This window comes from Ovis canadensis, chromosome 21 (assembly GCF_042477335.2).
Source record: "Ovis canadensis isolate MfBH-ARS-UI-01 breed Bighorn chromosome 21, ARS-UI_OviCan_v2, whole genome shotgun sequence".
In the NCBI taxonomy this organism is placed as follows: Eukaryota; Metazoa; Chordata; class Mammalia; order Artiodactyla; family Bovidae; genus Ovis; species Ovis canadensis.
Genome location: NC_091265.1, coordinates 57,390,584 through 57,411,527, shown reverse-complemented (window position 1 = coordinate 57,411,527; position 20,944 = coordinate 57,390,584). Strand labels below are relative to the sequence as shown.

General features: G+C 45.9%; 2 protein-coding genes across 3 annotated transcripts; one reads left to right on the top strand and one right to left on the bottom strand.

The window, feature by feature from the left end:
- Positions 1-338: 338 nt before the first annotated feature.
- On the bottom strand, positions 339-10,163 carry TTC9C (tetratricopeptide repeat domain 9C). Its single transcript, XM_069565517.1, has 4 exons — positions 9,022-10,163; positions 8,305-8,597; positions 3,270-3,452; positions 339-2,051 (listed from the first exon to the last, which is right to left on the bottom strand). The coding sequence occupies exons 2-4, from the start codon at positions 8,540-8,542 to the stop codon at positions 1,957-1,959; spliced, it is 516 nt and encodes a 171-aa protein (XP_069421618.1). The 5' UTR covers positions 8,543-8,597; positions 9,022-10,163; the 3' UTR covers positions 339-1,956.
- On the top strand, positions 9,538-19,852 carry HNRNPUL2 (heterogeneous nuclear ribonucleoprotein U like 2). Of its 2 annotated transcripts, XM_069565479.1 has the most exons (14): positions 9,538-10,829; positions 12,708-12,843; positions 13,142-13,218; positions 13,410-13,549; positions 13,850-13,940; positions 14,029-14,141; positions 14,356-14,619; positions 14,796-14,918; positions 15,295-15,423; positions 15,935-16,103; positions 17,438-17,638; positions 18,662-18,735; positions 18,996-19,106; positions 19,223-19,852. In XM_069565479.1, the coding sequence occupies exons 1-14, from the start codon at positions 10,289-10,291 to the stop codon at positions 19,301-19,303; spliced, it is 2,250 nt and encodes a 749-aa protein (XP_069421580.1). In that variant the 5' UTR covers positions 9,538-10,288; the 3' UTR covers positions 19,304-19,852. The 2 variants fall into 2 exon arrangements, 1 of the variants encoding a protein (XP_069421580.1); XR_011251739.1 differs by lacking the exon at positions 18,662-18,735 and having other exon boundaries at positions 9,960-10,829.
- Positions 19,853-20,944: the final 1,092 nt, after the last annotated feature.

The following is a 20,944-nucleotide window of genomic DNA, read 5'->3' as shown; positions in this document are numbered from 1 at the left end:
TATGTGCCGAAGTACGAATCTTCACATCACCATGAGTGCTTTCTCTTCAATCAAACCCTCAAATCCTGTGTGGAAACCGTTAAGGACTGGTAAGGTGCACTGCTTCCCCCTCCACAAACTTCTGAGTACACAGATTTAGCTACCTGATTCCTTCAGGATGTGGGCTGGGCAGGCCTCCTCCAGACCCATATCTGACTGCCTACCTTTGTCCACTTTCCCATTCATTAGCATCTTTGTTAGAGCTGACCTTCAAATTAAAGACCAAAATGTTAAGTCTGACCACTTTGTCTCTTAGTAATACAAAAAAAAAAAAAAATTAATGCAATACACATCTACAATACATTTTTAAATAACAGCTTTATTTTTTCCTCATTGATACAGAACATAGCTTACTGTAACATCAAGTCTTAGGGTGAAAAAAAAAAAAAAAAAAAGAAAATCAGAAAGCAAAACCAGCCCCAAACAAAGATAACACACAACCATGACATAATTTGGCAACAGTCTAGGCTTAGAAATTTAAGAAGCTTGGAAGAGGAATAAAATATTCCTCTTTTGTTAGTTGTGTCCTTGGACTTAGACTATTTGGTATAAAGACTTTTTGTTATAAGCAGATGGTTGGACTATTTAAGAGTACAGGGAGATAGAAAGAAGAGCCTAGTTCATCGAGAGACACATTACTGATTAAGAGAGAAGAGCTCTTTACACTCGGCAAGACCAAGAAGTTTTTGTCCGTAAACTGTTTCGATGATGGCTAATGACATGTACTTATTCCTTTCATTCATAAACACAGAGGCAGAGCTATTATGGTCTCATCTACTCTGTACAACTCACACATTGTGGCCATTAGAATAGGTGTGCAGGATGACAAAGGCGATCCCGGTTGAGGAAGCCTCCTACTGAGCCCTGGCTGTACCAGATCTACAGCCTGCACCTGTGCCCAACAAAGCTTCCAGAAAGTTCTGTCGGAGCTTAAAAGGCGCAAAGGAAAGAGAACCTTTCCTCACTGTTTCCCTCCTCTTTAAGGAATGGAGTTCTTACAAAATACAAGGTGACAGGTAAACAGATCTACGTTTCTATCCTGCTCTTTCCTCGTATTCTTTCTAGAAGACTTGGTAAACCCTTTCCTTTCTTAGAGAAATGAGCATCTTATAGGTATGCAACTATTAAAAATTAAAGTGTTCACAAGTCTTTTGGCATGAGGTCTTTTGAAAGGTTATAAAATATATAGTTAGATGCTTGACTCCAGGGGTTTTAAGATAGAAGGGTTTAATAAAAAAAAATAAGTATACTGTATTAATGATCTGAGTGTGAACAATAGCAAGGCTACAATAGCTGGAAATTATCAAGAGAAACAAGAGGAACTAGATATTTTTGTGGCGGATAAAGAATCTCAATGTATGTGGAACATTAAGAAAAAGGAATTAATCAAGTAGTTACTTTTAAATCTTTCATTTATGAGGCATGTGGGTCCAACTTATTATTGTCTAGTTTCACAGTATTTGCCAGTTTGTGACCTGTGCAAGGGCTTCCCATTTTGACTTTAGGAATCTGAGGAAATGAAGGAAAAAAACTCCTTTCTGCCTGTCCTTATTACTTCATCTTCTGCTAAGCCTTCTCCTTTGTATATGACTACATCTACCAACATCTATCATCAAAATCCATGCCAGAGCTATGATTAATCCACCTATAACTGATGAGTGTTTTCTGGTTGTGTTTCTCAAGGCAAATGTTTCTGATATATAATACCATATATTAAAAGCCATATAAATAGAAAGATGGGGAAACAAAAACACAGACTATGTAAGTGATAGAAGAGTCTGTGTAGTACTAGAAACAAAACAGAAGTTCACCTCAGTCAGAGGTATGGGGTTAATTTCTCTTGCTGAGGCTCAGGTTTCCCTTTGATGGGTCTCTAACGGTTCATCTAAGTTCAAGTGGAGGGGTATCTTTCTTCTTTTAACCAAACATGCCCAGGTAGAGCTGCTTCTCTTTCCGATGGTAGCTGCTGAGCTCCAACTGTGTCCGCTGAAGGTACCTCCGGACATTGGCATCTTAGAACAGGACAAAGGAGGCAATCAGAGACAGACCCGTAATTGTATTTCCAGGCAGAAGAGGACTATGAACACACTTCCATTTCTTAAAATTTCTAAGATCTGCATATATCACAACTATTCTATGCAACAGTACATTTCCTTCATTAATACCACTTTTAATTTCTAAAGAATCTTGTACAGGGACTTCCCTGGTGGTCCAGTGGTTAAGAATCTACCTTCCAATGCCGAAGGTTTGATCCCTGATTGGGGAACTAAGATCCTCTCTAGTTGTGGCACAGAGACTTAGCTGTCCCACAACATGTATTATCACCTATTTTCAACAACATGTGGGGCAACTAAGTCCCTGCGCCACAACCAGAGAGGTCACATGTGGCAATAAACCCTGATGCAATCAAATAAATAAGTATATATTTTTAAAAAATTATTGTACAAGGCTGGGCTGGTTTCTAACTTAAAAATGAAAAGGAGCTGGAAGAAACAATAATTTTAAGAGCACAGCCTCTAAACCTACTATACATGGGTGGCAGTTAATCTGTGTACTTGAAGATAAGAAACATGAGCAATGGTTCAAATTTTATATCTTTATTAATTCATAATGACTTTCCCTGGCGGCTCAGATGGTAAAGAATCTGCCTGCAACGCAAGAGACCGGGGTAACTACCACTTTAATGACTTTTCCATTCAATTAGAGTGGTTCTGCTGAGTTTTACGTTTGGGGACCCCCTTACTTCAGTAGCTACTCTAAGCCATAATGCAAAACGGGAGACAATTTTCAAAGCTGAACCACCAACACAGGAACAAGTTTATCATTCTCTTGACGATATCCTTTTTGCCTTGGAAACAAGCCTCAAATTCTCAGGAGGCCTGTTCTTCTTCTAGGTCATACCTGAGGTTAGCTGAGCTAAAGGATAAAAGGATAGTCATGCAAAAGCCAGACCTCAGCTGGAAAACTGGTAGAAACAAGGATTACCAAGTTTATTCACTGCAATCTAGATCCTATTTTAGTCTCCATCTAGGAACTGAAACTTGGAATTCATGAGTAGAAGGCCTGTTTGTCATACATCGTCATATACTTTTTGAATATTGAACGTGTGAATATATTATTATCTCTTTTCACAACTCAATACATTGGAAAATGAACTAAAATCCTCTCCCACAGGTACTACCTCAGTGGGACGGTTTTTTGTACTTCCCACTTCAGCCCCCTTCTCTCACCTTTTGGCTTCCTGTTGATAGCAGCCATGAGGTAGTGCCGGGCCTGGTCATAGTCCTGCAGGTGGAAAAAGGCCACTCCAGCCCGATACAAGGCCTTGGCATTATCAGGCTGCCGCTCCAGGACCTTCTGGCTGTATTCTTTCACTCGTTCATAGTTTACTGGTTCCATCTGAAGGAGACAGGCTAAAGGCGGCAAACGGAAGGAAGAGAGAAGAGGACCTTATTACACGATGCTCCATTGCCCAACACAAGGCAGTACCAAATCCAGGCTGCTATCAGCAACATTCACTCACCCAACAAATACATCTACATGTCCACCGTGTGCCAGACATTATTCTAGCCATTGGGGATACAGCAGCAAATACAAGTTTTACATACCTCACAGTCTACTTCACTGTCTCAAATGCCCATTGTGTGTTGGGCTGGCCAAAAAGTTTGTTTGGGTTTTTCTGTACAATGTTACAGAAAAACTTGAACTTTTTGGCCAACCCAATACCTAGCATGGGTCAGGCCCAGCTATAAAAGTTGATAAGGCTAGGGCTTCCCTTATGGTCCAGTGGTTAGGAATCTGCCTGCCGATGCAGGAGACGGGTTCAATCCCTGATCCGGAAAGATCTCACGTGCCACGGAGAAGCTAAGCCCTTGTGCCACCACTACTAAGCCTGTGCTCCAGAGCCTGGGAGCTCAACTGTTGAGCCCACCCACCACAACTACTGAAGCCCGAGCGCCCTAGAGTCTCTGCTTTGCAACAAGAGAAGCCACCCAACAGAGAAGCCCGAGGCACTGCACCTGGAGAAAAGCCTGCGCAGCCATATTAAATCAATAATTTTTAAAAAGTTGATTAGACTATACTTTAATTATGGGGACTTCTCTGGAGGTCCAGTGGTTGGAACTCTCGGGAGGCAAGGGTTTGATCCTTGCTTGGGAACTGGATCTGGCATGCCACATGGTGAAAAAAGAAATTATTTAAAACTCTTCATTGTCTCTTTTCTACCCAAGGCTCTCTATCTATCTTGATTCTCCCATTTCACCACAGTTCTTGTCCTGAAGTCCTAATAACAACAACCACTGCCATTAATACTGAGTACAGTGAGCACCGTGCCAGGGGCTTGTTTAGTCTTCTCATCCACCCTCTGAAGTCAGTATGTGTTAGCATCTCCGTTTAACGAATGAAGAAATCAAGGCTCACAAAGGTAAAGTAACTTGTCTAGGATCCCACAGCTTCTAGGTGGAATGAGTAAGAAATCTGAACCAAAGACTAACTCAAAAATTACCCTTCTCAATGATGATATATTATCTCATGAATTCCTTGGATAAAAGAATGGGAACTCCAAACACAAATCTGTGTAGGAGACAGTGTTCAGGTCAATGTTCTGTCTTTCTGTAATTAAGAAGGGAAATGCATTTCCTGTTTAACAACTGTGGGAATTACACACAGCATTATTAAATCATGTGCTGGGAAGGAAGGCGTATCAGGGCTGATGTCTGCATCCCTGCTACAACATCCCCACCAAGTGGCCATAGGGTTCATACGTAGGTATTTCCCCAGCGTTCAACTAACCCATCACTGACGGGTTACCATGATGTAACCCATTGTTCCTTCATTCTACAAGTAGTTCTGGAGTAATGACCATGTGCTAGGTGGAGGTAGGAGCAGGAGAAAAAGAGGAACAAGACAGACATCTTGGTGAGTGATTAGAGCTTGCACTCTAATTCCCAGGTAGGAGGAACACGCTAACAAATTCACTTATTTATTAGTGCTTTGAGGAAAACAGAACTGTGGGACAGAGACTGAATGAGGTCAGTCTTGATTACAGAAGGCGTCCCTGAGAAAGTGACTTCTGGGCCGAGATCTGAATGACAAGGGTCATTCAAGGGACAGGGCATTCTAGCCAAGAGAAGAGATCCTACCAAGCTGGAAGGTGGGTGTGTGCTTTGTGCATTCAGTCTATGGAGGAGCCAGATCATGTCAGGTTGTGCAGGTGAAGGTCAGAGTTTGAATATTTTCCTAAGTATAATATGACGCCATTGGAGGGTTTTAGCGATGAGGTCTGATTTCCGTACCTGTAAAGTGGGGAAAATCATTACTACCTTGCAGAATTTTTGTGAAGATGAGAGGTACTATAAGTAAACTGCCCAACACGTAAATTTCACTCTCATGTAAGTGAAATTTCTTAATTTTAGTGAGTCTTTAGGAAACATCTACCAAGCACCTCCCAGCAGAGGGTCTACAGATGGAAAAGCCACAGACTCTGCCTTCAGGTCCACCTGGACAGTCAAGATGAGTATCTATCTCATTTCCTTGATTTCTGACCAATTCCCCAAGGTGTATTCTATTCTCTAATATACAGTATATTCTGCAATAAGAACTTAAGTACAGAGGCTTCCCTGTGGTAAAGAATCCACTAGCCAATCCAGGAGACATGGGTTCAGTCCCTGATTTGGGAAGATCCCACATGCCAGAGAGCAAGTAAGCCCACGTCTCACAACTATTGAGCATGTGATCTAGGGCCCATGAACCACAACAAGAGAAACCACCCCAGTGAGAAACCCAAGCACCTCAGCTAGAGTGGCCCCCGCTCGCCAAACTAGAGAAAAGCCTTTGCAGCAACAAAGACCCAGCCCAGTCACAAAAAAATTGGACTTGCCAGGTTTAATTTTAGCTCCACCACTTACTAGATGTTCCTTAAATCTACCTCAAAGGATTGCTGTGATACTTAAGGTTTATATGTATATGTGTATCAAGGGCTTATACATGGCATTTCATAAATGTCACCTTAATGAGCCTTCCCTGACCACTACTGTGCCTAAGGCACTCACTATTCCCATTTTCTTTCTTTTGGCTATGCCACGCTGCATGTGGAATCTTTGTTTTTCCACCAGGGATCGAACTGGCACCCTCTGCTTTAGAAGCGTGGCGTCCTAACGACTGGACTGCCAGGCAAATCCATACACCCATTTTCTGCTTTATCCTTTCCCACATTGCTTATCATCTTTGTCAACTACAAATTGGTGCTTGTCAACAGCAGGAGGCTGAATCCTGGGCTACTGCAGCTGTAGGCCTTGACATGCCCTGAAGGAGTTCAGAATGAGGCACTTTGTGCCCCCCCAAAACAGGTCTTTAGATTGAACTCCCCCCTTCACGAAAATCTTATGTACTGACTTCCCCACACTGCCTCTTTGGAGCAGGTTTTTCTTGGAGCTGTCTTGAGGTGCTGTCTCCTGGGTTGCAGTCCTCATTTTGCCCCAAGTAAAACTTAACTCAAAACTCTCTCCTTGCGCATCATTTTCAGGCAACATCATCTAATACACAAGTGACTTCTTTTGTTAACTATCCATCTCCCCATGACAGCAGGGATCTTTATCTGTTTTACTATACTGCGATATCTTCAGCATATCAATAAATATTAACTTATTCAAAAAATACCGAATGAGCTGAAATAGTAGCTACTATAATTACTGTTACTTGAGTCTAAGAATAGCTTTGGATACACACTGTAAAAAAGCTAGAATTCCACCAAATCATTGAGGACCAGGGTAGTAAAAAAGAAAAAATAATTTAAACAATGATTACATAATATATACTTCAAAACAACTTAATTAGCTCTATGGTTAATTTGCCTGCCACAGAACAGACTTCAGAAGTCTCCTTTCTTTCAGCAGATTAATCCTAGTGATACTAACTCTGGACTTTATTTCTCCATGCAAGGTCAGCTGGATATGGAAGGTACAAGTTACCCAAGGTATCATCTAGCTGCTTTATATAGGGAGGAGGAAAATAAGGAAAAGCTATCCAAAACATCTAAGATGGATGACTTACACCACCAGCTGAAGTAAGTGCCTTCTTTCCTAAATTTTAAATATTAAAGAAACAACAGTCTAAACATAGGTTTGACACTGTGCAGGGTCCTTTGGGGCTCCTGGGCACAAGGGCTTTTTGTGTCTGCCATTTCTTTGATTATAGGAAACAGTCTGCATTCAGCCTCCATGACCTTCCCTGAGTTCTGAAGGGCAGATTCAAGCAATTGTTAATTAGCGAAGGGTGGGGTTGAGAGACCAAGGAGAAACAGTCAAGAGCAGCCTTGAGGCAAGGTCCTATTTCCCCAACAACAGACATCTCAACAATATCTTAAGCTATTTTGTGGATACCGAAACCACCTCCAGGTGGGAGAAGTTAACAATTTACAATGGTATGCCACCCAGGAGCAGTGCAGACCCCAGACCAGCTGAACTGGAAGGTCAACGATGCTTACCCTTACCTACCTCACCACCAACCCATTAGAAAAAACGTCCATGAGATGAGATGATTACATTCTTTGGACAATTACTATAAAACCTCACAGAATCTTCCCCAGGTGGGGACTCATGATTTTGAGGGCAGGAGCCTGCTGTGTTCCCCTTTGCCTGGCAAAACAATAGAGCTATTCTTTTCTACTTCACCCAAAACTCTTGTCTATGAGATCTGATACGGTACCAGTGTACAAACAAGCTGAGCTCAGCATCAGGTTCAGGATTTTCTCTATGTGTTAGTTCCTCGATCGTGTCCAACTCTTTGCGATCTCATGGACCGTAGCCCTCCAGACTCCTCCATCCATGGGATTTTCCAGGCAAGAATACTGGAGTGGGTTGCCATTTCTTTCTCCAGGGGATCTCCCCGACCCAGGGATTGAATCCACGTCTCCCGCATTGCAGGCAGACTCTTTACCGTCTGAGCCACCAGGAATTCGTGCAAAATTCCTTAAACCTGTTAGCCATCACCTGGAAGTCTGATAGAAACGCAAATTGGTACACACAACTCACAAACCTCAGACCTATTACGTCGGAGTCATGGTAGGCTCAAGAAGTTGTGTTTATCAAACTCTCCAAGTGTGAGAAGCACCGAAACTCAATTAGAGCCCCACAGACTGAAAGCATATTGCAATTCATGGCAGAATAACTAGATAACGACAGAAGAGCCGTCAGTGTTTTCCCCAATATTCTCAAACTTTCATGTACCGGCCTTGACACTCTACCCTCCCGTTGGCCCTGTTCTTACCAGCCAAGTTGTTGTAGCAATCTGTCTGGGTGGTGTGCAGTAGGTTTTCTTGTTCAGGTGTGAGGGCCGGGCCCTGAGGTCCCAGATTAGGTATCGGGGAGGGCAGACTTGGATCCAGACCCCGCAGCTGCAGCAGAGCTCGATGGTACCCACTTACAGCATCCCGGTACTTCCCTTCGCGGTAACACTGGTTCCCTTTCTCCTTGTAAAGCTGAGCCTCCTGCAGGCGTTTCTCCATAACTCTGTCGCCCAGTGCTCTTGAAGAATTGGGACGTGAAAGAACAACCGAAGCTCTAGGAATAGGAGCGAAGCAACCAATTTTGGCAGCTGACTTAAAAAAGCCAGGAAATTCTCCTTCCCCAGGAGGCCTCTCAGGGAATGACTGCTTGATTCTACTACAGCCCCTTCTTTTCTTCTCTGCAGTTATTTTTTAATCTCTGGAAGTGCAAGCATCCGATCAGGAAGTAGATGAGGGAACAGCAAAGCCTGAGATTAATTGATTTCCCAAAGCGGCGACTCGCCGGTGAGAAAAAACCACGGAAACTATAAGGCCGTAACTAAGGAATCGTGGCCGGCGTCTGAACGCCGGCGGCTCTTGTTTCCTCCTTTCGTTCGGACACACCTCCCTGACTCGGAAGCGGAAGGGAGTAGGCGGGAATAACTGCTAAAAAGGGTCTAGGGGGCTTGCCTCCATCCCAGCTCTTTGTTTGCACTTACTCAACAGCATTTGTTGACTTCTGGGCCGGGAGTTGGGGAACCGAGGTGAACGCAGTCCGTGCACCCCAACCACAGGCCGATGGTGATGCAGCCGTAGCCCCGCCCAGCTAAAAGCTCCCTTACGGGCACCGGCCAGCTCCCCGACCCCCTGCAACAGGCCAAACCCGAAGTCTCTTCGCCGCACTTCGCTTTACAAGCGGGGAGCACGGAGAGGGCAGGGTCCAGCTTCCCGAGAACTTGACGTCTGAAGGGTCGCGCGCATTGCACCACGCGCCCAATCAGAAGCGGCCCAGGAAAAGGAATCCCACAGACACGACCCCGCCTCTCTAGCCTCCCCTGCGGACCAACCTAGGGGGGAGGGGGGAATCCCCCTGGCTGCTTCGCCAATTGAAAAATAAAAAACCTGCAAGATCATAGAAGACCAATCCGAACTGCAGATGACGATTCAACCTGGCCAATAAGGCGAGGTCAGAGTGTGTGTTGCTGGGTAGAAGTTGAAGGCTTGAGGGAATAGGAGGGCTGGGGTTACTGTATTCCTTGGGTTTGGAAAGTCCTTTTGTTGACTAACCAGAAAGACAATTGCCAGCAGGAGTTCACGTTTCAAGAGTCTCCTTTCTTCCTTTCTGGCTTTTTTTCCCTCAAGAAGTGGCTGCATGTATAAACTAAGGGACAGAGACGAGCTAACAAGCCCTAAGACGACAGCACGATCGGATCAGACGGGACTGGGGGTGGGGGGACGGCGTGGGAGGCGCGTGTGGCGAAGGAGCGCCAGGCGGCTGCGCAGCCCCGGCTGGAAGTACGGAGAGTGGGGTACGCACACGCCTCGTTGCGACGAGGCACTTGGGCCGAAGCCAGCCTTTCCCCGACTCCGGCTCCGGTGCGGCTGCGCCGTGAAGCCGCCGGCGGCGATTGGCCCAGGGGGTGAGAGGGGCGGGAGGTAAACGGAGGGAAGTCCGTCGTCCTGGGCGCGCGCCCGCCCGCGGCAGAGGAGCCGAGGGTCGGCTGGAGAGGAAGCAGCTTCCCGCTGCGTTGTTTTGGGCTCCGGGGGCAGAAAGAGGGAGGGAGGAAAGGCGAAAAACAAACACTACGTAGTGGAGGCTGCGCGCGGCCCGCCGCCTGCCAGCCTGCCTGCGTGCGTGCGTGCGTGCGTGCGCTCGCTCTCGCGGGCTCCGTGCTGGCGCGTGAGGCGGAGGCGGCGCCTGCGCAGTCGGGCTCGGTCGACGGTTCGCAGGGGAGGAGGTGGCGGGAGGCGGAGGAGGCGGCGGCGATGGAGGTGAAGCGGCTGAAAGTGACCGAGCTGCGGTCGGAGCTGCAGCGGCGCGGTTTGGACTCGCGCGGCCTCAAGGTGGATCTGGCGCAGCGGCTGCAGGAGGCGCTGGACGCTGAGATGCTCGAGGACGAGGCCGGCGGTGGCGGGGCCGGGCCCGGCGGGGCCTGCAAGGCGGAGCCTCGGCCTGTGGCCGCGTCGGGCGGCGGCCCGGGCGGGGACGAGGAGGAGGACGAAGAGGAGGAGGAGGAGGACGAGGAGGCGCTGCTTGAGGACGAGGACGAAGAGCCACCCCCTGCCCAGGCCTCGGGCCAGGCCGCGCAGCCGCCGCCGGAGCCCCCGGAGGCGGCAGCCGTGGAGGCCGAGGCGGAGCCCGATGTTTCCGAGAAAGCGGCGGAGGAGGCCACAGCCGAGTCAGGTGGGGTAAACGGTGGCGAAGAGCAGGGCACCGGCAAGGGGGAGGAAGATGAACCGGAGGAGCGGAGCGGGGACGAGACGCCGGGATCCGAGGCGCCGGGTGACAAGGCCGCAGAGGAACAGGGTGAGGAGCTGGCAGCGGAGCCGGGCCTGCCGGGTGCGCCCCTGACCCAGCACCGAGCCCTGCACCGCGGGGTCCGGATTCCCATTGCCGTTTGCCGGGACTCCCCAGGGGAGGTGGTTTTCGTCCTCTCCCCTCCTTTCCGGAGGGTTTGTCTACCTCTGGTGGCCCCACTCTGCAAGAGGGAGGTTCCTTCCTAACTTGATTGCTTACTTGGTGGTAGTGAATGGAAATAAAGCGGTTTCCCATGCGAACTGCTTACGAGCTACCTGTTGGAGCAGCCTCCCGCGGTGCTGGTTATCTTTTCCTAAACCGGGAATGTGCTGAGGAATTGTTAATTACATGGACAGCTAGACCGACTGTTGGAGGCTTGGCCTTTGGGCCACCGGACTGTTTACTTTTTCGCCATAAAATTAAGCAATAAGCTAAGTTCGTCAAGAGTTCGCCCCATCAAAAGCTCATTACTAGAGTTCGAGCTACGCCGAGAATCTGGAAATCTAACCTTGCTCCTGCTTTTGCAGCAGCTCCTGCTTCAGTAGCTTGCAGTGTGAGGGTGTCAAGTTTAATGGTTAACTATGAAAGAGAAAATCTTAATCTAGAACATTTAGAATAAGTTAGCTAACGTTACTTGGCTAGGGGTTTTACCTTGCCTGAATTATGATTAAATTTTAATCTTTCATTTGAATGGATATAGAAGGGCAAATTTGTATGTTTATTGTACACTTAGCTAGCCTTTTACATTTTGGGTCCCTGACTTCCTGAATTGAAATGATTGGGGTGTTGGTGGGTCCATTGAATAACCTTGTGGAAGAGAATGTATAGAGGTGCCCCAGGGAGTTAGTGACCTTCCTCTCTTCCTTTGAAGTGATTGGATGGTTACAGCTGATCCATAACTATCTGTCAAAGTGGGAGGAAAACTAGAGCTGCTTCTCATTCTTACTATGAAGTGGCTTGCTTTTAGTTCCTTTTATAATACAGTGTTTAGGCTGCTGCTGGGTATGATGGTATAATTGGAACCCATTCTACAACAGTCACATGCAACTTGCAGCTTGTGCTATGTCCTGGAACAAAAATCCCATTACATAATCTTTGTCTTAATGTGTACCCCCAAAGAGCAGGTAAAAAAGCTTGAGAGATAAAGAACTTCTTTAGAGAGGTTATTACTAAAAACCTTTAGTGTTAGCGTTGCAAACCACAGAAGTCCAAGGAAAAATTCTGTGTTTTCTCTTGTAAAGAATGTTACTAAATATATGACAACACCTTTCTGCCCCAAATTATGTGAGGTAAAGATGCAGTATTATTTATGGCTCTCTTGTGACTTAATGGTTTGTTCTTGCAAATTTCAGTAAAAATCTATGGTAAGAGCTCTATATAAAGTGCCAGAGTTCATTTGCTATGTAAGGAAAGCTGTGGATGGCTGTGCATTTTAAAGCTGGAAAGTCAAACTCTTCAAAACAGAAAGAAAGAAAATGAGGCTTCTGTATATTAAGTCTCTAGCTTAAATCCAAATCTGATAGTCAAGAATCAAAGTTAAGCTGTGAAGTTTTTGAAAAACTTATGGCATGTTTCTTTTATGTCGTGTAAGTGGGAAAATCTCCAAGTTTGACCTGATTTAAGCAGATAAATTTAGAATGCAAAAATTGGCTAACTTTTAATACACTTTTTGACTGTAATTAGCCCATAGTGTCCTTTTAAAAAAAAATAATCCATCCAATGACAGAAAGATAATCTTTGGAAATAAAACATTCTGTGGATGCAGTGGGAATAACCTGGCTCTTCTGACTAGACAGATATGAGGTCCTCCTTTAGTTTCTGTTAGTTCTGAGCTTATCCTACACACCAGTATGAAAACTGCTGATTTTCTTTCCCTCATTTTTGTAGGAGATGACCAAGATAGTGAAAAGTCAAAACCAGCAGGCTCAGATGGTGAGCGGCGGGGGGTAAAGAGACAGCGGGATGAGAAGGATGAACATGGCCGAGCTTACTATGAATTCCGAGAGGAGGCCTACCACAGCCGGTGAGGGAAACAGTCCCTTTCATTGAAGGCAGTCTCTGTTCCAATTTTGGTATACCTGAGGTTGACTGGAGAGTCTGGAGAAAGGGGGTGGATTAAAAACGGAATAGGTTCTTATAGGCCTAAATCTTTGATCGAATCTACCCTGAATGCTTCTGTTGCCCTTTTCTCATTTGCTGAAAGAAGCTGCCTGCTGGAATTTTATATTCACTGGTCATTTAACAGACCTAAAGTCATGCAGATAGCTCTCGAATTAAAGGACTTTGGTTACATTTTATTTGCCTTTCTCTCATACGTGTAGCTCTAAGTCTCCACCACCCCCAGAAGAAGAGGTGAAAGAAGAGGAAGAGGACCACACTCTTGTGAACCTGGACACGTGTATGTATAAGGCAGACAGGTTGGGGTTTTAAACCAATCAAAAGAGATTTTGGGGATTAAAAACTTCCTGGCCTGCAGCTTTTAAGAGATTTAGATTTTGTATCCATGCTTGAGAACTGGGTACCTTTCTGTTCTTTTGAAGGCTTAAAATGTTGCCCATTGGAGTAAAAAGATTGCTTCTTTCTTAACAGATACCTCCGATCTCCATTTTCAAGTCAGCAAAGACCGCTATGGAGGGCAGCCACTTTTCTCAGAGAAGTTCCCCACCCTTTGGTCTGGGGCCAGAAGTACTTATGGAGTAACAAAGGGGAAAGTCTGCTTTGAGGCCAAGGTAGTGTGTACACTACCATTAGGACCATTCATTTATTAAATTAGTCATTAAACTACTCTATACTGGACTTGCACCCACCAGTATTTTATTAGAGAAAGGTACCATACTTAAAAGATGAGCTTAGCTCTAGTAACCAAGGAATTAACCCTCATGACTTTGGTTTACGTTGATTGACAGTTGTTTTTCTGATGCTGAGTTGTGATAGTTGTTTTTGGTTTGTATCAAAATTTTGTCTTTCTAACTCAGACTTTGCTTGAGTTGGTCAGAATATCTGAAAAGTTCCTTTTCTGACTTGGCCAGGTAACCCAGAATCTCCCAATGAAAGAAGGCTGCACAGAGGTTTCTCTCCTTCGAGTTGGATGGTCTGTTGATTTTTCCCATCCACAGCTTGGTAAAGTTACCTTTAACTTAATCATGTTCGTGTTTGCTGCTCTGTGGGAAGTTTGAGTGTAGGTAAACTAATTTGCTGATTTTTCTAGGTGAGGATGAATTCTCTTACGGTTTTGATGGACGAGGACTCAAGGCAGAGAATGGGCAGTTTGAGGAATTTGGCCAGACTTTTGGGGAGAATGATGTCATTGGCTGCTTTGCTGTAAGTGGTCCTGAAAGTTGTGGATTTGTAGCAAGGAGTGGATGGAGGGCACTGGAGATCCCTTTGCTTCCCATCAGCTGCTTCTCTTCTGCAGTTGATGCATTGCTTACATAGTTGTATAGCAGTTGAAGTGGGGGGGGGGGGAGATATGAGTTGCGAGATCAATCAGCTGCAAGGCCTGTGTGCCCATAAATGCTCTTGTCTTTTGTTGTAGAATTTTGAGGCCGAAGAAGTAGAACTTTCCTTTTCCAAGAATGGAGAAGACCTTGGTGTGGCATTCCGTATCAGCAAGGAATCCCTAGCAGATCGGGCCCTTCTACCCCATGTCCTCTGCAAAAATTGTGTTGTAGAATTAAATTTTGGTCAGAAGGAGGAGCCCTTCTTCCCACCACCAGAAGAGTTTGTGTTCATCCATGCCGTGCCTGTTGAGGAGCGCGTGCGCACTGCAGTCCCTCCCAAGACCATAGAGGAGTGTGAGGTATGCCAGAGAGGGTGCAGAACCTTGGTGCTCATGCTTGGTTGGTCACTTTCTGCTCAAGCTTTGCCCAACTGGGAGCTGGGGAGGATGTTCTTAAGTTAGGCTTTGTAAACATGAGCCTCAGGCTTTTTTTTTTTTTTTTTTTTAATAGCATTCCTGGTTATGTTTACTTGTAGGTGATTCTGATGGTGGGACTCCCTGGATCTGGAAAGACCCAGTGGGCACTGAAATATGCAAAAGAAAACCCTGAGAAAAGATACAATGTCCTGGGAGCTGAGACTGTGCTCAATCAAATGAGGGTGAGTTGGTGGGAGGGGATATATCACTTGGTGTTAGCTTTTAAAGACCAAGAAACTTACATAATCTTGTCCCAGTGGAGTTGGGTCTTGCAAGTATCTGAGATCAGGGGCCCCACAAATAAATAAATGAGATTTTGGTTTTTTGGTTTCTTTTCTTTTGCTGTGTTGTCAGATTTCTGAAGGTGGTGAAGCCTGGGGTGTTTCAGGTATATCCAGATTGAGACTGGAAATAAGTCCTGTAGGAAATGGACAGCATTCACAGCACTAAGGAATGGCAGTGAACCGATGTGGTGGCATTGGTGGCATTTACCAGTGACTCTTGGGCTTTAACTTACTTTGTAATTTCTTGTGTTTCTCTTCCTCTTAAACTCATCAGATGAAGGGGCTCGAGGAGCCAGAGATGGATCCCAAAAGCCGAGACCTTTTAGTTCAGCAAGCCTCCCAGTGCCTTAGTAAGCTGGTCCAGATTGCTTCCCGGACAAAGAGGAACTTCATTCTTGATCAGGTATTGTTCAGAAATTCAAAAGAAACCTAGTTTAACAATATTTCCAAAGATAAAAGATTTGGTATCCATTTAATCTGATAAAATTGCTCAGAGTCAAAATAAGGTGCATATATAAAGACTGAATTAAGGAACAGAATCAGGTTACCCAGTTATAACCAAGAATTATGGTTGTAATGTTTTTTTTGAATTGAGAGATACACTTCTCAGTGTTTTTACCAGAGAGTGTTTGGACCCAGGCTGTAAAACACACTATAGAGGTGATAGAGTGGTGTAGCTTTGGATTCATGACTCCACCACTTACTAGGTTTGTGACCTTGGACAAGTCTTGGTCTCTCTGACTCTCAAGTTTCATGTTGGGTAAAACAGGATAACATCATGTAGCTTTTGAAGAATTCAGAGACTGTATAAATAAGTCCTCTAATCTAGTGCCTCACTTGTGAAGGATTCTCAGTAAGTGTTGGTTGAATTTAACTTTTACTCCTAAAACATCTATTACTTCTCCTGTCCCTAGTGTAATGTGTACAACTCTGGCCAACGGCGGAAGCTGTTATTGTTTAAGACTTTCTCCCGGAAAGTGGTGGTGGTTGTCCCTAATGAGGAGGACTGGAAGAAGAGGCTGGAGCTGAGGAAGGAAGTGGAGGGAGATGATGTGCCTGAGTCTATAATGCTGGAGATGAAAGGTGGGCTAACCTCTACAAGTTAGAGATCCTGGCCTTGGTCCATGCATACCTCCCTAGGGCCTCTTAGCACCTGGAGGATTCTTCACATGTGTAAAGTATAAATCTGAGGAATAAATTAATGAGTGTGATCACTTGTGGATTAATGAATGAGCAGAAGCAATAACCCCTTGATTCATTCTGATAAAATACAAAAAAAAAAATGGTGATAGGCCACAGGATAATCAAAACTCAAGGCAGAGGCTTCAGTGAGTCAGTTATTCATTCAGTAAATACTTAGGAGTGTCTGCTATTTGTCCAGTACAGTTCTAGACCTAGGGAAAGAATGAATGAAATGAAGCTCTGCCTTCACTGAATTTAATTATATTCTAGAGATGGAACATTCTGATGGTTCAGATGAAAATGGTAGTGGTTGGAGTGAATGATCTCAGCAGTATGTTTTGATTTCTATATCACATTAGGCTTTTTACTTTTGTTGTTTGTTTGGTGTTGACTTTTTGGTATGTGCCATATAAAGCCTTACAGCAAGGTTTCCTGGAAGGCAATATTAACCTTGATTGAGCTGGAGTTCTGTTCATCTGAGTTTGGTTTTTCCCCATGCTGTCTTCAGCTCCTGGCATCCCACGCAGAGCTGTCAGCTCTTGGCTGTTTGAATTCTGATAATGCCTGGGCATGGGAGCTGGTTTCACACTAAAGAGCTCAAGTTTACTCAGAATGAACAAGACCAGTCCATAACTGATTTGGGGGCAGTTGGAGGAGTTTAGTTCAATTTTATGAAACTAAGGGCTAATTGGGTTCACTTAACAATCAAGAGCACCTCATTGAACTGAATTCCACTGGGACTCAGCCTCTGAACTTGATGTCCAGAGACTGGCAGTCCGGAGACCGGTGCTGGCCCGTCCCACACAGGTGGTTAGTGACCCCTGTACTCTTGCTTCCTGTTCTCCTCAGGTAGATGAGCAAGTGCCCTCAGGCTTGGGTCAGTTTCTTCTTGAGTCTCTTTTAAAAGTGTATTTCTTATCGAACTACACCAAAACTTTCTCAGTTACTTTTACCCTCTGGCTGCCTGCTTCTGTCCTGATAAGAAACCTTAACCCAGTTCACTCTTAATTTATTATGGATCACTTGAGAACTTGTAAATCTACAGTTTGCAGATAGCCCTTTGCCTGGGACTGTTGCCGTTAGTGAGGAACTTGTAGAGTGAACCGAGTACATTTTTTGTGCATTTATAGATGAGGCTTAGAAAATCCTGTTCTTCCTGTAGAGGAGTTTTCATTATGAGATATTACCCGTTTTTGCACTTGGAGGTCCACAGAGCTTCTCTCTTACTCTTATAGCGAACTTCTCTCTGCCTGAAAAATGCGACTATATGGATGAGGTGACATATGGGGAGCTGGAGAAGGAGGAAGCTCAGCCCATTGTCACTAAATACAAGGAGGAGGCAAGGAAGCTGCTGCCCCCCTCTGAGAAGCGGACAAACCGCCGGAACAATCGAAACAAGCGTAACCGGCAGAACCGAAGCCGAGGCCAAGGCTACGGTAAGTCCTGGGGACCTGCCAGCCCCAGCCTCACTCTGTTCTCTGTGCGAAGTGCAGCTGGACCCACAGGAAAGGCCAGGCAACCACATCGGGTCACCAACATTAAGAACATCCCTTTATGGAGCTTATTTATTTCTTCCTGTGTCCTTTACGCCTAGCTTATTATGCTTTTCCCATAATCTTGAAACAAAAAATAGTTATTTTTCAACAAAAGTATTTGTTTCTTTGAAGAGCAGTGTTTGAACCTGCTCATTTATCTAGCTTTCATTTTTACATATGGATTCCCCCTTCACTATTGTAGTTCATCTGAAGGATTTGTGCAGGATTCTTTTTTTCTTTGTCTACTGGGTCAACCCAGCTATGTAGATCAGAAAGTGAATGCATTATTCAGTAATTTGGGGGATTATGAAGTAAGTTAGCTTATTAGTGGAATTAATTTTCTCTCTCAATTATCTAGTTTTGTCAGTTAACCCTCTTGATCCTCTTCCCACAGTGTGCATTCAAGTGTGTGTGTGTGTGTGTGTGTAATTTTAAGTGTAAGTCAGCAAAACATTTTTTGAGTGCTTGCTATGTGCTAGGCCCTGGGAATACCAACAGTTCCTGCCTTGGAAGAGCTTGACATTTAGACTTTATTCAGTTATATAAAATGGGTTTGAGGTGTGTGATACCCAAGATCCCTTCCAGGGCTGAAAGTCTGCAACTCGACGAATGGCAGTTTCACTCGTGTTTCTGACTCTGCCATGTGTCCTTTTGCCATCTTAAATGTTTTGCAGGAATTGGGGAGCTTCAAAAAGTGAAACCAAGGTGGCTTAGTTTTTCTTATGTCTCTATTCCTCTGCCTTCCCCCCTCAGACTTTTTAAAAGATCCTGGCTGGTGCTTTAATTAACATTGTGTGAGCCTGACAGAAGCAGGCCTCCTATTCCCCCAGAATTGCCTTTGGCTCCGACTTTTTGATTTCCACTCAGATGTGGAGCCAGGACCCCATGCCAGCTGTCTGAGCGCGCTCTCCATTTCTCTTCCAGTGGGCGGGCAGCGCCGAGGCTACGACAACCGGGCCTACGGGCAGCAGTGCTGGGGGCAGTCTGGAAACAGAGGGGTGAGTGCAGCTCTCCTTCTGCTCCTCCCTCTGGGCCGTGACAGCCATTCCTATTGGCTTTGGGGAGCAGAGTGGTCTGGGCTGTTTTCTCAGGGCTTAGGGTTTTGCCCGTTTAATTTGTTCATCTGGCAGAATTTATCCTGGGAAGATTAAACCTGTATATAATACCAAGCAAAGATACATCTCCTTTAAGATGGGGGATAGCAGTGGATTGTGATGCTACAGACCCGTGCATCTTCACTCCTCTCTCCTTTTCTCAGGGTTACCGTAACTTCTACGATCGATACAGGGGAGACTACGATCGATTCTATGGGCGAGATTATGAGTACAACAGATACAGAGACTATTACAGACACCAGTATACTCGGGATGTAAGTCTCATCTGGGAATGGAGAGATGGAGGGGCGGGCAGGACAGAGGGAGTAGCATGCCTCTCCGTCCTCAGCCCGCTGTGGCTCCACGTGACAGGGTCTCCCCTCTCTTCTAGTGGCAGAATTACTACTACCACCATCCCCAGGACAGAGACCGATACTACAGGAACTACTACGGTTACCAAGGGTATCGGTGAAGCCCCTGCCATTGTCGCCTGTCAGCCACGAAGCTGAATCTCTGGGGGTGCCAAGCACCCCCCAAAACACAACCAAGGAAAACAGGGGCTGTCGGGGTGGGGCTGAGCTGCCAGGGAGGGGCGGTGGGGGGAGGGTGCGCAAGCAGGGGTGGGGGAGGGGGGAGGTGGAAACAAACAACAAAACTGTACATTTTTTTTAAAGTTTGTTGAAAAGAATATTGTCTTATTCTATAAAACATTTCAAACCTAGTTAGGTATTTGTAATCAAAAAAAAAAAACATTTGCTCAGAAAGCAGCACTTAGGGCTGCCTGTCCTATATACCCTGCAGTCGGACAGGAAAAGAACTGAAAATGTCACCCTTCTGACATCTAAGGCAGCTGGACTGGCAGCCGAGTAAGGGAGAGTGATGGTGAGGTGATGCGGAGAGGGTGGGAAGCATTCAAGGGCGCCCAGTCTCCACATCAGGCAGGAGCGGGGCAGAGGGCGAGCTTGTGACTGGGGCAGTGAAAATAAACGATTGGCTCTTATCAATCATTTGCACCAACTAACCGTTTGTATTTTCTTTACCGACCTCTCCCTCTCGGGATATCTGGTCCGGTGGGCTGGGAGGCCGTAGTGTCCCCGTCTCCACGTGCCTGTGCCTCTGTGCTGTTTGGCCAGGGCATGGCAGCTGCCAGTTGGGCGGTTCTATTATATAGGATCCCCAGGCCAAGGAGGCACGGGGACTGTTTTGGAGAGTAGAATAGTTTGTAGCCTCTCTGTGCCCGTGTATGGATTTCCATAAAATCTGTGAGAAGAGTTGGGATCGCAGCCCTTAGTCTGAAGATGGTGATCTGCTGGTCTCTCTTGTCTTCCAAGGCTGAGACAGGCGGGAGGTCTCTGAAATCATCTCTGTTAGAGAATCTGTCCTCTTCTAGTTCTAGAGAAGGAACGTTTCTCAGGGTTTCAGCTCACACAGAAACGAAGCAGGATTCTTTTCACTGCAGCAGGATATGTATATAGGTGAATCCTGTGGTGTGGGCTACTGGGCCCAGGTGCTGAGAATAGCGACTATTTTATACAGTGTGGAGGGCCAGGGCCCTGCTGGCTTTTTTGATACACAGGTAGAGAATGACTAGAAAAGGGGAGGGTTGGGGGGTGGGAGGCAGCTCAGTGGGGCTGCCGGAACTTGGGAAGAGCATGAATGTGAGCGTGTGCATGCACAGGAGCACCCCGTCCCAACTTGCAACAGGATCCTCCTGGGGCGTCTTCTCTGCGTGACCCAGAGAGGCATCTAGCCAAGAGACTTCAGTTGGGATAGTAACTTTACCGACACCCTCCTAGTTCTTGACAGACAGCTTCAGGTCGCTGGGTCAAGAATATGGGTGGGATGTGGGAATGCTCTTTGAATACTGAGCTTCAGTTTTCATTCACCTTCCTGCTCAGCACTGCATCAGCCAAGAGCTTACTCAGCGAACACCTCACATTGCTGCACTTCCTGGCGTGGGGAGTCCCAGGTTGTGCTACTAGAAAACACTTCACTTCCACTTCCTTACCTGGGCAGTCCTCTGCTGAAAATTTCGTGCTGAGATTCGATCTCCCTCTCCCTCTCCCACAGTTACTGCCGTGCCCGGGAGGGTGCACAGGCCCTGGTTCTGGCC